Raw genomic sequence first — 16,974 nt, 5'->3', positions numbered from 1 at the left:
TTAAGTCTTAAAGTGGTATGATAATGTCTATATCAAAGAATGTCTGTTTCAAATAGTGTCTATCTCAAATCATTTCTATCTCAAAGTGCACTTTTTTAAAGTGTATAAATGTGAACAATAGCACAGTTATAATTACCATATTTGTTGTCACGTTTAATCTCTTCGGAGTAAGAACGATTTTGTAGGACTTGTAATTGACAATCAGAGACTGAGGGCAGGTCGCATGTCCAGACGGATCGCAGTTATAGTTGTCGATGATGACACTGAAGTTCTGTAGAGGAACTATTTCTTTAATCAAAACGTAGGTGCAGTTTTCCTGGAAACTGTAATATTGGCCATCAAATGTGACGTAATGAGGGTCTCCCCATCCGTAGCATATACCTGAGAGATAGAACAGAAGAAGGTAACAAATAGATAGATCACTCATCAATACAAGAGTTTAAAGTCCTACTCCAATATTCCCCCCCACTTCTAAAGCCAAAGTTGCGCCACTGGATCAGACCTCCTTGAAGTTTGCAGCTTTGTAAAAAAAAACAAATATTGTATTTCTTTACCCTTTAGTATGCGTACTTTACTGTATTTATACTTGGGATATCACTTTCAACAGGAAAAGTTAAAAAATCAATGACGGACGTCTTTAAAACAAGTAAATTGGGGGTAATGCGTATTTGTAGAAGGTGAGAAGAGATGATAATTAAAAACATTACGTTTTGAACTTACATTCACATTCGTATTGATAGCAGCAACCTGATTCATCGTAGACTTTCACTGGTGGGTATCCATTTTCACACACAGGCTTTTCTACAGACTTACAGTCCACAGGCGTGGTGGTAATTACACCCCTATGGCAAGTCTGAGTAGTGCAGTTGTCTGTCTTCCAAGTCTCACCATCCTAAAGTTGAAAATGTATGTTTTAGTCCTGAAAGTAAACACACTACGTACTACACAACACTGTAAACTACACAACACTATGAACTACACAACATTATGAACTACACAACACTATGAGCTACACAACACTATTAACTACACAACACTGCGAACTACACAACTCTGTAAACTACACAACACTACGAACTAAGAAACACAATTATTCTGTTTACTTTATTTCATTACCTTTCTTGGTGGGAAGACATATTCACAGCCCGTGTAAGGTGTAGTCGAGGACAATCTAGATGTTGCAGTATGTGAAGCTTCTGTTGTTGTTGAGACATTGCTGACTGTAGTTGAGACAGTGCTGACTGTAGCTGAGACAGTGCTGACTGTAGCTGGGGTCGTAGAGGGACATGGTCTGGCTTGTTTCTCAACAACACAACTTGAGTTACAGTAGGAGGTGAAACACCAGCCTGCCCCATCAGTCTCATTATATATCAAGGAACCTAAACATAAACATAATATCAGTAATGAATAGATATTAAATGAAGTGTAGGAATGCAATATTTAGTCAGCATGTATCATTTCAATGAAGGAAGCTTTCACTTACCAGCAGGGAAATGTAGATTTTTATATGTGCAAAAACATAATGTGGTAGGATTTGTGGTTGGGATAGTTGTAGAGGGTGTTGGGCTAGTGATATGGGTTGTTTTGGGGGTATTGGTAGGGGTTGTTGTTGGGGTAGTGGTATGGGTTGTTGTTGGAGTGGTGGTAGGTATTGTTGTTGGGGTAGTGGTATGGGTTGTTGTTGGGGTGGTGGTAGGGGTTGTTGTTGGGGTAGTGGTATGGGTTGTTGTTGGAGTGGTGGTAGGTGTTGTTGTTGGGGTAGTGGTATGGGTTGTTGTTGGGGTGGTGGTAGGGGTTGTTGTTGGGGTAGTGATAGGGGTTGTGGTTGGGTTTGATGTCATAGTTTTTTCTGTCTGTATGGTCAAAGTTGTATTTTGCACTTGAGGTGCGGTTGACTGAAATGTATTTGTTGGATTTGTGATAACAATGAAGCCTGTTGTTGTGGTAGATGCTGAAGTAGTTGCAGTAGTTGTTGGGGTAGTGGAAGGTTTTGATGTTGGGGTAGTGGTAGGAGTTGTCGTTGGGGTTGTGGTAGGTTTAGTTGTTGTAGTAGTTGTTGTGGTAGTGGAAGGTTTTGATGTTGAAGTAGTTGTAGTAGTGGTTGGGGTAGTGGTAGGTTTTGATGTTGGGGTAGTGGTAGGAGTTGTTGTTGGGGTAGTGGTAGGTTTAGTTGTTGAAGTAGTTGTAGTAGATGTTGGGGTAGTGGTAGGTTTTGATGTTGGGGTCATTGTAGTAGTTGTTGTTGGGGTAGTGGAAGGTTTTGATGTTGGGGTACTGGTAGGAGTTGTTGTTGGGATAGTGGTAGATGTAATGGTTGAAGTAGTTGTAGTACTTGCTGGGGTAGTGGTAGGTCTTGATGTTGAAGAATATATAGTAGTTGTTGGGGTAGTGGTAGGTTTTGATGTTGGGGTCGTTGTAGTAGTTGTTGTTGGGATAGTGGTAGATGTAATTGTTGAAGTAGTTGTAGTACTTGTTGGGGTAGTGGTAGGTCTTGATGTTGAAGAATATATAGTAGTTGTTGGGGTAGTGGAAGGTTTTGATGTTGAAGTAGTTGTAGTACTGGTTGGGGTAGTGGTAGGTTTTGATGTTGGGGTCGTTGTAGTAGTTGTGGTTGGGGTAGTGGTAGGTTTTGATGTTGAAGTAGTTGTAGTAGTGGTTGGGGTAGTGGTAGGTTTAGTTGTTGTGGTAGTGGAAGGTTTTGATGTTGAAGTAGTTGTAGTAGTGGTTGGGGTAGTGGTAGGAGATGTTGGGGTTGTGGAAGGTTTAGTTGTTGAAGTGGTTGTAGTAGCTGTTGGGGTAGTGGTAGGTTTAGTTGTTGAAGTAGTTGCAGTTGATGTTGGGTTAGTAGTAGGTTTTGTTGTTGGGGTAGTTGTATCAGTTGTTGGGGTAGTGGTAGGTTTTGATGTTGAAGTAGTTGTAGTAGTTGTTGGTGTAGTGGTAGGTTTAGTTAATGAAGTAGTTGTAGTAGTTGTTGAAGTAGTTGTAGGGGTGGTGGTAGGTTTTGTTGTTGCGGTAGTGGTAGGAGATGTTAGAGTAGTGGTAGGTTTAATTGTTGAAGTAGTTGTAGCTGGTGTTGGGGTAGTGGTAGTAGATGTTGTTGGGGTAGTGGTAGGATATTTTGTTGGGGTAGTGTTAGGTTTAGTTGTAGGGGTAGTTGTAGTAGGTGTTGTTGGGGTAGTGGTAGGTTTAGATGTTGAAGTAGATGTAGTTGCTATTGGGGTAATTGTAGGTTTTGATGTTGGGGTCGTTGTAGTAGTTGTTGTTGGGGTAGTGGAAGGTTTAGTTGTGGAACTAGCTGTGGTAGTTGTTGTTGAAGTAGTTGCAGTAGTTGTTGGGGTAGTAGAAGGTTTTGATGTTGGGGTAGTGGTAGGAGTTGTTGTTGTGGTCGGTTTAGTTGTTGGGGTAGTTGCAGTAGTTGTTGTTGGGGTAGTGGTAGGTTTAGTTGTTGAAGTCGTTGCAGTCGTTGTTGGGTTAATAGTAGGTTGTGTTTTTGGGGTAGTTGTATTAGTTGTTGTTGTAGTGGTAGGTTTTGATGTTGAAGTAGTTGTAGTAGATGTTGTTGGGGTAGTGGTAGGCTTTGCTGTTGGGGTAGTGGTAGGAGCTGTTGTTGGGGTAGTGGTAGGAGTTGTTGTTGGGGTAGTGGTAGGTTTAGATGTTGAAGTAGTTGTAGTAGATGTTGGGGTAGTGGTAGGAGTTGTCGTTGGGGTTGTGGTAGGTTTAGTTGTTGTAGTAGTTGTAGTAGATGTTGGGGTAGTGGAAGGTTTTGATGTTGGGGTAGTGGTAGGAGTTGTTGTTGGGGTACTGGTAGGAGATTTTGTTGAAGTAGTTGTAGTAGTTGTTGGTGTAGTGGTAGGTTTAGTTAATGAAGTAGTTGTAGTAGTTGTTGTTGAAGTAGTTGTAGGGGTGGTGGTAGGTTTTGTTGTTGGGGTAGTGGTAGGAGTTGTTGTTGGGGAAGTGGTAGGTTTAGTTGTTGAAGTGGTTGGGGTACTGGTAGGTTTTGATGTTGGGGTAGTTGAAGTAGATGTTGGGGTACTGGTAGGTTTTGATGTTGGGGTAGTTGTAGTAGATGTTGGGGTACTGGTAGGTTTTGATGTTGGGGTAGTTGTAGTAGATGTTGGGGTACTGGTAGGTTTTGATGTTGGGGTAGTTGAAGTGGTTGGGGTACTGGTAGGTTTTGATGTTGGGGTAGTTGAAGTAGATGTTGGGGTACTGGTAGGTTTTGATGTTGGGGTAGTTGTAGTAGATGTTGGGGTACTGGTAGGTTTTGATGTTGGGGTAGTTGAAGTGGTTGGGGTACTGGTAGGTTTTGATGTTGGGGTAGTTGTAGTAGATGTTGGGGTACTGGTAGGTTTTGATGTTGGGGTAGTTGTAGTAGATGTTGGGGTACTGGTAGGTTTTGATGTTGGGGTAGTTGAAGTGGTTGGGGTACTGGTAGGTTTTGATGTTGGGGTAGTTGTAGTAGATGTTGGGGTACTGGTAGGTTTTGATGTTGGGGTAGTTGTAGTAGATGTTGGGGTACTGGTAGGTTTTGATGTTGGGGTAGTTGTAGTAGATGTTGGGGTACTGGTAGGTTTTGATGTTGGGGTAGTTGTAGTAGATGTTGGTGTAGTAGTTGTAGTAGTTGTTGGGGTAGTGGTAGGTTTTGATGTTGGGGTAGTGGTAGGAGTTGTTGCGGAAGTAGCTGAAGTAGTTGCAGGGGTAGTGGTTGGTTTTGTTGTTGTGGTAGTAGATGTTGGGGTAGTGGTAGGAGTTGTGGTTGGGGTAGTGGTAGGTTTAGTTGTTGAAGTAGTTGCAGTAGTTGTTGGGGTAGTGGTAGGAGTTGTTGTTGTGGTAGTGGTAGGTTTAGTTGTTGAAGTAGTTGTGGTAGTTGTTGGGGTAGTGGAAGGTTTTGTTGTTGGGGTAGTTGTGGTAGATGTTGGGGTAGTTGTGGTAGTTGTTGGGATAGTGGTTGGTTTTGATGTTGGGGTAGTGGTAGTAGATGTTGGGGTACTGGTAGGTTTAGTTGTTGAAGTAGTTGAAGTAGATGTTGTGGTAGTAGCTGTTGTTGGGATAGTGGTAGGTTTAGTTGTTGATGAAGAGGTAGTTGTTGGTGGGGTAGTGTCAGGTTTAGTAGCTGAAGTAGTTGCAGGGGTAGTGGTTGGTTTAGTTGTTGATGTAGTTGTAGTAGTTGTTGGGGTAGTGGTAGGAGTTGTGGTAGGTTTAGTTGTTGAAGTAGTTGCAGTAGTTGTTGGGGTAGTGTTAGGAATTGTTGTTGGGGTAGTGGTAGGTTTAGTTGTTGATGTAGTTTTAGTAGTTGTTGGGGTAGTGGAAGGTTTAGTTGTTGATGTAGTTGTAGTAGTTGTTGGGGTAGTAGAAGGTTTTGTTGTTGGGGTAGTTGTGGTAGTTGTTGGCGTAGTTGGGGTAGTTGTTGGGGTAGTTGTTGGTTTTGATGTTGGGGTAGTGGTAGCAGTTGTTGTTGTAATGGTTGTTGTGGGCCTGACTGAGGTGGTAGTTGTCCCATTGCTACAAACATCAACAACATCAACACAACATCTGACTCTGATCTCGTAGTTGTAGCATATTGGTATCTTGCCTTGATCCTTGTTGTGGCATATCAGTCCAACTGAGGGATTGCATTCAACATTTTGACCTAGTTCGTCCAAAGGAACAAGGAAGTCTTTGGCTCTGCATTCTACTTCCTTCGGTTGGCTACAAGTATCATTTCTATATTTCTTTATATTTTCTATGGTTTCATAATCTCCTCCTGTTTTTTCAGTAGGATAGTGATTGTCAATCCAGTCTGACCATTCACAGACAATCTTGGTCAAGCAGAGTGGAGTAGTAGTGGGTGAAGTGGTTGTTGGTGAAATAGGGGTTGTTGTGAGGGCAGTGGTAGGGGTTGGGGTAGGGGTTGTTGTTGGGGTAATGGTAGGGGTTGTTGTTGGGGTAGGGGTTGTTGTTGGGGTAGTGGTAGAAGTTGTTGTTGGGGTAGAGGTAGGGGTTGTTGTTGGGGTAGTGGTAGAAGTTGTTGTTGGGGTAGTGGTAGAAGTTGTTGTTGGGGTAGTGGTAGGAGTTGAGAAAACAAATACTGTTGTGGTCGGTGCTTGAGTGGATATCTGTGTTGTTGTAACACTTGGTGTAGTTGTTGGGGTGCTGGGACAGGGGTTCATAATCCGGACAATAGTTCCGTTCTCTTTGCAGGTGGCAGTAATACAGGTCCCATCACCGTCAGATGTGTGATATATGGTCGCTCCATAAGGGTATGTTCTGCCGTCGTATAAACAATAGCAAGCTGCAATAGGATTATCACAAGGAACATAAGTTATTATCATGTAATCATCTTGTCATGTTACCTTCTTGGTAATAATGTAGGCTAATGTTTCAGTTATTATCATGTAATCATCTTGTCATGTTACCTTCTTGGTAATAATGTAGGCTAATGTTTCAGTTTGTAGTGGTTTTCCTTACCTTGGACATCATAGCTGCATCTGACCTCAGTCGATGAGCAACGACTTGAAAAAGAAAGAAGGAGGTTACAGTACCTTTCAAAGTCGAATAAAATATTAAGAGCTATTTGTTATGAAGTACAAAACAATGTTATATGTTATATTCACAATAAGGTATTAACAGGTCAAATCACAATGAGGTATTAACAGGTCAAATCACAATAAGGTATTAACAGGTCAAATCACAATAAGGTATTAACAGGTCAAATCACAATGAGGTATTAACAGGTCAAATCACAATAAGGTATTAACAGGTCAAATCCCAATAAGGTATTAACAGGTCAAATCCCAATGAGGTATTAACAGGTCAAATCACAATGAGGTATTAACAGGTCAAATCACAATAAGGTATTAACAGGTCAAATCACAATAAGGATCAGTTCAAATCACAATCTTTGAAAATCAAAATCAATTGAATGGTAGGAAAACCTCTTTGTAGGTGGACTATTGACATTGCCTTATCTGACCAGAAATACAGGCTACCTTAAGGCTTATACCAACCGTATTAAACCCTATGTAATGTAAATACAGTATCTATGTATTTATCAAAATGTTGATCTGAAAACATACCATGTCTGACAGTTCTCCTTAGAAGGTATAACCTCTCCATCATTGTAATGAGTTCCATCTCCATCGTAGCAACCACAGTCCTTCTTAGTGACACACTTCATGGTACTTTCTTCCAAATAAGGCTGGGCCGAAGAACATTTTGGATAGCAACCTTTAAGATAAAAACAGTCAATTTAATCCAGGACACCTGCACAGATTAGATCATCCTCATGGTATCTAGTTTTAACACCAAAGCTGTAATGGATATGATATTTCAATATTTGTATTTAGTTTTCAGTATAGATGAACAAGGGAGGGGGAGGCATTACATATGTTATACTGTACATTTGTTTAACAACTTGGAATGTAAATTGTAAATCAAACGGCCAAGCTGTTATGAAGGGCTCTTAGTTACCTTCCAGTGCAGGGATCTGACTGGAGCATGTTCCTGAGGGATTCTTGCAGGTCTTCATACAGGGGTATCCACACGGATTATAATGCCACTCACACTCACCAATAGGGTTGTAGAAATCACAGAACAGAGCTGGTGAAATGAAAACATGTCACATTTTAACTGAACCAGGGTCCTAAAAGAGGATTAAACAGTTACACATTCAAATCATAAATTGGTATTTTGTCCCGATAGCAAAACAATCCCACCTATCCATCAATCAATTGTCCCACTCAAAGCAAATGACTCACGGCAGATATCTGGTGTTCTCCACTTGATACAAGCCCCTGCCTCGTTACAGGCCTGGGCGTAGGCTGCTACAGCTGTACAGAAACACTCGCAGTCTCCCCCAGTGTCACAGGCACACGAGTCCCTCACACAGGCATCATGGAATGGCGTGGGGTCCACCTTTTAGGAAGATGCATTAAGCCATCATTTGTTTATTCAATGCATTGCTCAGCTTGTTGAAGAGACTACAGATGAATTATTGACGATGATTATTATTGGGTTGGATGGTAGACTTTTAGTTTTTTGTTATCTTTTTATTCCTACTTTCGTTGGTGGATGTTTTTGGTGTCATTCACATGATTATTGACAAACCAATTTTATTAAAAGGATTGCCATGTACCATCATTCAACTCTGCTTGTCATTGTGTACCTTATACGAAACCTGTTAGCCTAAGACTTGTGCTACAAAATTATCGGTTCTTATAAATTCCACCATAAGTTTTACCCTGAGGCTGTGAAGTAAATGAACTATTGTTGAAGCCTTAACCTTATTGACCCTGAGGGTGTGAGGTAAATTAACTCTTGTTGAAGCCTTAACCTTATTGACCCTGGGTCTGTGAGTTACTGTGTATTAACTCTTGTTGTAGTTTTAACCTTATTGACCCTGAGGCTGTGAGTTACTGTGTATTAACTCTTGTTGAAGACTTAACCTTATTGACTCTGAGTCTGTGAGTTACTGTGTATTAACTCTTGTTGAAGCATTAACCATATTATTGTACTTATGCAGTGCCACTTTGGCTGCGTTTACACAGGCAGTCCAATTCAGATCATTCACCAATTATTTGCATATCTGACACCAATTGATATTGCCCTTAATGTATAAACAGCAACAACAAAAAAATGGAATCTGATCTTTTGAGCTCTGATTTATACCACTTCCATACGTGGATCTCAATCCTGATTCAAACCCAATTCTCCATGTGATCTCTGTTTGGATGCTCAGATCTGATGTTTTTGCTCTAAAGTGTTTTTTTTTGCACATGACCTGCCATTACCATGACAACCACCCAAAAATGTAAAGGACAGGAAATGAGCATTGCATCTGTGTGCTACTTCAGAACCTACATCAGTGTTAATGCGCCAATCTGATATGGGCTACAGTAAAACTACAGTCAGGGCCATAAATATTTGGACATTGACTAAGTTATTATTATTTTAGCATATTGGAGTTGAGATTAAAAAGTGCTGACTTCAGCATTATTTTGAGGGTATTTACCTCCAAATCGGGTGAACAGTGTAGGAATCACAGCACTTTTTATGTGGTCCCTCCCTTTTTAAAGGACCAAAAGTAATTGGACAATTGGCTGCTCAGCTGTTCCATGGCCAGGTGTGTCTTATTCCCTCATTAGTTAATTTGCAAGTAAGCAGATAAAATGCCTAGAGTTTATTCAAGTGTGGCATTTACACTTGAAGTCCACTGCCAGTGAAGCAAGCCATCATTAGGCTGAAAAATGAAAACAAACCCATCAGAGAGACAGCAAAAACAGTAGGCGTGGCCAAATCAAATATTTGGTACTTTCTTAAAAAGTGAGTGAGCTCAGGGACACCAAAAGGCCCGGAAGACCACGGAAAACAACTGTGGTGGATGACGGAAGAATTCCCTGGTGAAAAACAACCCCTTTACAACAGCTGGTCAAGAACACCCTCCAGGACGTAGGATTATCTGTGCCAAAGTCAACAATCAAGAGAAGACTCAACCAGAGTAAATACAGAGTAAAAAAGGAAGACCAGATTAAAGTTTGCCAAACAACATCTAAAAAAGCCTGTAAAGTTCTGTAACAACATCCTATGGACAGATGAGACAAGGTTCAACTTGTACCAGAATGATGGGAAGAGAAGAGTATGGAGAAGGGAAGGAACTGCTCACCATCAGAGCATACCACCTCATCTGTGAAGCAAGGTGGAGGTAGTGTTATGGGGTGGGCATGTATGGCTGCCAATGGAACTAGTTCCCTTGTATTTATTGATGATGCGATTGCTGACAAAAGCAGCAGGATGAATTCTGAGGTGTTTAGGGCCATATTATATGCTCAGATTCAGCCAAATGCTATTAAACACATTGGACAGCCCTTTACATTGCAGATGGACAATGACCCGAAGCACACTGTGAAAGCAACCCAATACTTTTTTAAGGCAAAGAAGTGGAATGTTCTGCAATGGCCTTTAAGGCCTAGATTCAATCCTCGTTAAAGAGCGATTTGAGCCAACAAATGCAGTGTTTACCTTGAATGTGGTCTTCATGAATTCAGAAATATTGCCTTTAAAAGGTGCATAGCCGAAATGGGGTCTAGAATCTAGCCTTTTAGAGTTGATCCCCCACATCTCAGGTCCATATTTATATTACAGATGAACTTTTATACGACCTGTACTGCAGTAATGTGCAGAGAGGTCAGTGGCTGGGTAACAACGGGTTATTAACAAAGCCAGATTTACTCACAAATAAACCTTGATGAAGGTCAAGTTCCCCATACAGCAGATAGCTCCAACAACCAGAGTGATTGAGGCTATTAATACTTAAAGAGTACATTGATGCACCTGTGCGTTGATCTAAGTAACATCACCAAAAAATCCCCCCTCACAATCTGTCAATTTAAGCCAGAGATATCAGGTTTTTTTTACTGCTTCTTTAAGAAAGCTCAGGAAGTATGGAGGTAGCTTAGTGCCAACAAAAATAAGGGATTAAGTACGTGTCCAAAAAAAGTAAAACATCTCCTAGATATACAACAGACACTTCAAAATCCTATTCCTTATGATTTATTTTTGACTGTCTGTTTTGCCATTTATGAATGTGTTGTTATGGGCTATAGCAGTAAAGGCCAAATTGAATATCTTATCAAATATCTTTGGGGAGGGGGTTATATTTTTGAAACCTAAAGGGGTCCTAAAATTGCAAATGAAAATAGCTAAATGATCAATGGCACTGTATGACCATCTGAAAACCATTCCATAAGTAACTCCCTCAACGGCTTTTGACCGAAATGGACAATTTTCACCAAATGTAATTACCAACATAGCCAAGATACACAAGTCATAGCCTTTTTACAGACAGCTTGTTTGAACCTGCCGACTGCATGTATCTGCTGTACTGTCTATTGAATGTATAGGTTTTTCAAATGACTGTATCTATTTATTTTATTTGACCTTTATTTAACTAGGCAAGTCAGTTAAGAACAAATTATTATTTTCAATGACGGCCTAGGAACAGTGGGTTAACTGCCTGTTCAGGGGCAGAACGACAGATTTGTACCTTGTCAGCTCGGGGATTTGAACTTGCAACCTTCCGGTTACTGGTCCAACGCTCTAACCACTAGGCTACCTTTTATCTTTATCAGCTGCACTACGTCGACTTCCTAACAACTTTGGTTGGCATGGCAATAAAGTATTGATCTATATTGAATAGTATCTGCTGTGTACTGTACCTGTGAGTGGCAGGCTGAGAAAACGTTACTGGTGATGATGCTGCAGCGTTTCAGAGACCAGGACTGCCTATATGATCTTAAAGTGCATGGGTTTTTTATGACATCAGCGTTGGGGCAACTGGGTGACACTTTCCAGCTGTTCCCAAACTCCAGAGCTTCAACAACCACTTCCTGGTTTCTGGATGTGAAGTCGTTCTTTCCATTACCGTCGTAGTTACCACACAGACCACACACTTGGCCCTGGAAGGAAATTCAACATTTAGAAATAATAACTTGAAGTAGATAATCAAACATCACATTGTTTTGTAAGCCAATGCAATTGCTAAACAAAGATACAGTGCAATCACTGGTTCAAAATGTCCTATTCTAGTCACTCACCTGGAAGGTAGAGCTGAGTTTGATGAACAGGCTATTCTTCTTGTCCCACATGAGGATCAGGCCATTTTCAGCCTCAACAACAACATAGAGACCGATAGAGTGGACCTGGTATGGCACGTCAACCCCGTTCTCTTGTTTGATCACTTTTACAGATTCATCTGCTAGTATGATCTCATTGCTCTGAAAGACAGAAACAGAAAGTGTTCATTGCTAATGTAATACTAGTAGACAGGTTTACACTGTGGTGGTGCTGGATTTAACACTATCCAGGGTAACACTGTGGTGGTGCTGGCTTTTACACCATCCAGGGTTACACTGGGGTGGTGCTGAGTTTTACACTATCCAGTATGTACACTAAAAGTGGCAGTGGTAAAGCCTCTCTTGAAAAAGCCAAACCTTGACCCAGAAAATGTAAAAAACTATTGGCCTATATCGAATCATCCATTCCTCTCAAAAATTTTAGAAAAGGCTGTTGCGCAGCAACTCACTGCATTCCTGAAGACAAACAATGTATACGAAATGCTTCAGTCTGGCTTTAGACCCCATCATAGCACTGAGACTGTACTTGTGAAGGTGGTAAATGACCTTTTAATTGCATCAGACCGAGGCTCTGCATCTGTCCTCGTGCTCCTAGACCTTAGTGCTGCTTTTGATGCCATCGATCACCACCTTCTTTTGGAGAGATTGGAAACCCAAATTGGTCTACACGGACAAGTTCTGGACTGGTTTAGATCTTATCTGTTCGAAAGATATCAGTTTGTCTCTGTGAATGGTTTGTCCTCTGACAAATCAACTGTAAATTTCGGTGTTCCTCAAGGTTCCATTTTAGGACCACTATTGTTTTCACTATATATTTTACCTCTTGGGGATGTCATTCGAAAACACAATGTTAACTTTCACTGCTATGCGGATGACACACAGCTGTACATTTCAATGAAACATGGTGAAGCCCCAAAATTGCCCTCGCTAGAAGCATGTGTTTCAGACATAAGGAAGTGGATGGCTGCAAACTTTCTACTTTTAAACTCGGACAAAACAGAGATGCTTGTTCTAGGTCCCGAGAAACAAAGAGATCTTCTGTTGAATCTGACAATTAATCTTAATGGTTGTACAGTCGTCTCAAATAAAACTGGACCTCTGCGTTACTCTGGACACTGATCTCTCTTTTGAAGAACATATCAAGACTGTTTCAAGGACAGCTTTTTTCCATCTACGTAACAATGCAAAAATCAGAAACTTTCTGTCCAAAAATGATGCAGAAAAATTAATCCATGCTTTTGTCACTTCTAGGTTAAACTACTGCAATGCTCTACTTTCCGGCTAACCGGATAAAGCACTAAATAAACTTCAGTTAGTGCTAAATACGGCTGCTAGAATCCTGACTAGAACCAAAAAATTTGATCATATTACTCCAGTGCTAGCCTCCCTACACTGGCTTCCTGTCAAGGCAAGGGCTGATTTCGAGGTTTTATTGCTAACCTAAAAAGCATTACATGGGCTTGCTCGTACCTATCTCTCTGATTTGGTCCTGCCGTACATACCTACACGTACGCTACGGTCACAAGACGCAGGCCTCCTAATTGTCCCTAGAATTTCTAAGCAAACAGCTGGAGGCAGGGCTTTCTCCTACAGAGCTCCATTTTTATGGAATGGTCTGCCTACCATGTGAGAGACTCAAATTTGGTCTCAACCTTTAAGTCTTTACTGAAGACTCATCTCTTCAGTGGGTCATATGATTGAGTGTAGTCTGGCCCAGGAGTGTGAAGGTGAACGGAAAGGCTCTGGAGCAACGAACCACCCTTGCTGTCTCTGCCTGGCCGGTTCCCCTCTTTCCACTGGGATTCTCTGCCTCTAACCCTATTACAGGGGCTGAGTCACTGGCTTACTAGGGCTCTTTCATACCGTCCCTAGGAGGGGTGCGTCACTTGAGTGGTTTGAGTCACTGATGTGATCTTCCTGTATGGGTTGGCGCCCTCACTTGGGTTGTGCCGTGGCAGAGATCTTTGTGGGCTATACTCGGCCTTGTCTCAGGATGGTAAGTTGGTGGTTGAAGATATCCCTCTAGTGGTGTGGGGTCTGTGCTTTGGCAAAGTGGGTGGGGTTATATCCTTCCTGTTTGGCCCTGTCCGGGGGTGTCATCGGATGAGGCCACAGTGTCTCCTGACCCCTCCTGTCTCAGCCTCTAGTATTTATGCTGCATTAGTTTATGTGTTGGGGGGCTAGGGTCAGTTTGTTATATCTGGAGTACTTCTCCTGTCCTATCCGGTGTCCTGTGTGAATTTAAGTATGCACTCTCTAATTCTCTTTCTCTCTTTCTTTCTTTCTTTCTTTCTCTCTCTCGGAGGACCTGAGCCCTAGGACCATGCCTCAGGACTACCTGACATGATGACTCCTTGCTGTCCCCAGTCCACCTGGCTGTGCTGCTGCTCCAGTTTCAACTGTTCTGCCTGTGATTATTATTATTTGACCATGCTGGTCATTTATGAACATTTGAACATCTTGGCCATGTTCTGTTATAATCTCCACCCGGCACAGCCAGAAGAGGACAGGCCACCCCACATATCCTGGTTCCTCTCTAGGTTCCTTCCTAGGTTTTGGCCTTTCTAGGGAGTTTTTCCAAGCCGCCGTGCTTCTACATCTGCATTGCTTGCTGTTTGGGGTTTTAGGCTGGGTTTCTGTATAGCACTTTGAGATATCAAATGATGTACGAAGGGCTATATAAATACATTTGATTTAATTTGATATACTGTACATGTCAATTTGAAATTCTACTGTACAAATACATAGCTAACCCTAACCCAAATATATAGCTAACCCTAACCCAAATACATAGCTAACCCTAATACATAGCTAACCCTAACCCAAATACAAGGGGGGGGGGGGGGGGGGGGGGGGGGGTCCTGCTATCAATTCTGCTCATAGAGAATTCTAAGCAGGCATTCCATCAGACAGCCCTGTCAATCTAGCTACAGTGGTTGCTCCACTAAAAATGTTGTGAATATGCTGCGGGATTTAGAGGTAATTTGTGGTTTAGTACAGTACCCTGCGCCACCACTTCATTGCTCCAGACCACCACAAGGGGGAGTTAGAGCACTGATTATGATTTTGGTTCCAACTGTGTCTCTAACTGACAATGAATGGGTGACATAAACCTAAATAGAAACTGATAATTGTGCACGACTTCAGTATTACTTACTAAAACTGTTGTTACACAGGTTTTTATTATTTCATTTTGTTAGGATTGTTTTGGTATTACTGTAGTACTGTAGGCTACTCTCGACCAGTCACGTTGTACAGCGCCTGAGTGGCACAATGGTCTAAGACACTGCTTAGCAAGCTGTGTTGCTACAGATGCTGGTACAATACTCCTACCAGCCTCGACTGGGAGATCCATGAGAAGACTGTGGGTTTTGTAGCTAAATTCATGGGGGGGACGAGATAAGCACAATCCAGAGTTCAGCATGCAATTCCGCTCACTGCCACCGGCGTCGACATTGTGCCAAATGTCCAGACTTGTCTATTGTACCTTTAATGCATGTATGAAGCAGTCTATGAACAGTAGTTCCTACCCCCAAGAAGAGCTTGATGGCCTTGGAACAGGTGGTGCCAGTGGATCCACAGGGAATGTTCTCTGTGATCACTCTAAAGGTACCGTTTGGATTGTTGCTGCAGTAGTCCTGCAGGATGTTTTCAAATTCACAATCAGAAAACATCTTAGTTATTATTATTATTACCTCATCTTAATCATAATTTGAAAATATGTGCATCATACATAAAGTAGGGGTTTTAATAAAATACAAAGAAAATCATGAATGCAAATGATTATTGCCCTACCTGAGTAAGAATGTATTCACAATCTCCATTGAAAGTGAACCTTTCCTCATCAAAAGTGATGAAATGCCCATCTCCATATATGGCACACATCCCATCACACTGCTTATTGGTACACTGCCATTTTCTGCCTTCGCAAGTGCTACAATGATGCAAACATAATCACATAGGAAGATTTTAGAGGGAAGCATTTGACATATCCAAAGAAGAAGAAGAAGAGGGATAGAAGTTGATTTTACCAGGTATTGCAGTCTACTTTGAGCACATGTCCAGGTTGGTAATAGACTCCATTGTGAGAACAGGGACATAGATCTTCCTTGATGCATCCTCCGTTTCCATCAGACAGCAGACCATCAGGACATACACAGCCTGACACACACTCTGCACTGATCTATAACACAATGAATCAGGGAAGGACTGACATGAATTTAAGTTGGACTTTATGTGCCTGAATGTCCCTCCTCCCTCCAGTGTATAAGATGTGGACATTATGTGCCTGAATGTCCCTCCTCCCTCCAGGGTATAGTATGTGGACATTATGTGCCTGAATGTCCCTCCTCCCTCCAGGGTATAATATGTGGACATTATGTGCCTGAATGTCCCTCCTCCCTCCAGGGTATAAGATGGGGACATTATGTGCCTGAATGTCCCTCCTCCCTCCAGGGTATAATATGTGGACATTATGTGCCTGAATGTCCCTCCCCACTCCAGTGTATAAGATGGGGACATTATTTGACTGTATGTCCACATCTTAAATTAAAACATGTTGTGAGGCATTTTCATATTTTTATTAACGTGTTGTAAGACATGTCCCATTGTAGACTTACACAGTGACTGTCTAGTGTTTGACAGCTCTTCTGGCACTCTGAGCCCTTGGCTCCGGGCCCTGCACTAGAACAGTTGAAGTATCCCATTGGTTCTTCACAGGCTGTAGGGAACAAAAGTAGGCTTTATAGGTTAGTAGGGATTAAACTACAGAGTCTTGGATGTGAAGTGATTTGCTAAATTTGGCAAATAACGATGTGTTCTGAATTTCAGAGTACTCACATAAATGTTGTTGTTCTCCAGTACAGCTTAATTTCCCTTGTCTGCAAGAGCTGGGTGGTTAAGAGGGGTACAAGAGGAGGGGGTTAAGCATGGTTTAGCATGCCTCTTGCAGTAAAACAAGACTTCAGAAGAAGACAGTCGATTTCTAAATATTTTAGTAGAGCCACAACAGAGAAGACCATCAGATTTTCAGAGATTTTCTTTCACATGCCAACCAAGTCCTCACCATGTAGCCCCATAGATCCTGGTGACCGCTCCAGGGGGTACTACTGTGCCTCCATTGTAGCAGGAGCAGCGTGAGGCAGGGACACACTCTCCCTGGTCATTCAGGTAGGTTCCCTCGGCACAGCCACAGCCGTCCACAGACACATGGTCTAACTGTTCAATTCAATTAAAAATGTTTTATCCATGAGGGGAAATTACTTTGGGCATGTCTGCAACAACAATAACAAAACAGCAACAACAAGACAACAACATCCACAACAACAACAAGACATCGACAACAAGACAACAACATACACAACAA

At 41.8% G+C, this 16,974-nt stretch overlaps 1 protein-coding gene across 1 annotated transcript in view; it reads right to left on the bottom strand.

Moving 5' to 3' along the window:
* Window positions 1-2,166: 2,166 nt before the first annotated feature.
* Window positions 2,167-16,974, bottom strand: part of LOC110501031 (mucin-5B) — a 35,419-nt gene continuing 20,611 nt past the window's right edge. The window contains exons 19-34 of the mRNA XM_036934544.1: window positions 16,675-16,826; window positions 16,449-16,498; window positions 16,229-16,329; window positions 15,641-15,792; window positions 15,405-15,543; window positions 15,140-15,247; window positions 11,571-11,750; window positions 11,193-11,432; window positions 7,737-7,893; window positions 7,450-7,578; window positions 7,056-7,206; window positions 6,448-6,491; window positions 5,785-6,271; window positions 3,989-4,681; window positions 3,577-3,601; window positions 2,167-2,559 (exon numbers count right to left, since the gene is read on the bottom strand). Of these exons, the coding sequence (XP_036790439.1) occupies window positions 2,167-2,559; window positions 3,577-3,601; window positions 3,989-4,681; window positions 5,785-6,271; window positions 6,448-6,491; window positions 7,056-7,206; window positions 7,450-7,578; window positions 7,737-7,893; window positions 11,193-11,432; window positions 11,571-11,750; window positions 15,140-15,247; window positions 15,405-15,543; window positions 15,641-15,792; window positions 16,229-16,329; window positions 16,449-16,498; window positions 16,675-16,826 (3,201 nt within the window). The remainder of the gene's footprint in view (window positions 2,560-3,576; window positions 3,602-3,988; window positions 4,682-5,784; window positions 6,272-6,447; window positions 6,492-7,055; window positions 7,207-7,449; window positions 7,579-7,736; window positions 7,894-11,192; window positions 11,433-11,570; window positions 11,751-15,139; window positions 15,248-15,404; window positions 15,544-15,640; window positions 15,793-16,228; window positions 16,330-16,448; window positions 16,499-16,674; window positions 16,827-16,974) is intronic.

The sequence above is a fragment of the Oncorhynchus mykiss genome, chromosome 2 (genome assembly GCF_013265735.2).
Source record: "Oncorhynchus mykiss isolate Arlee chromosome 2, USDA_OmykA_1.1, whole genome shotgun sequence".
NCBI lineage: Eukaryota > Metazoa > Chordata > Actinopteri > Salmoniformes > Salmonidae > Oncorhynchus > Oncorhynchus mykiss.
The sequence above is the reverse complement of the archived record's forward strand: the minus strand, read 5'-3'. Positions and strand labels throughout refer to the sequence as shown.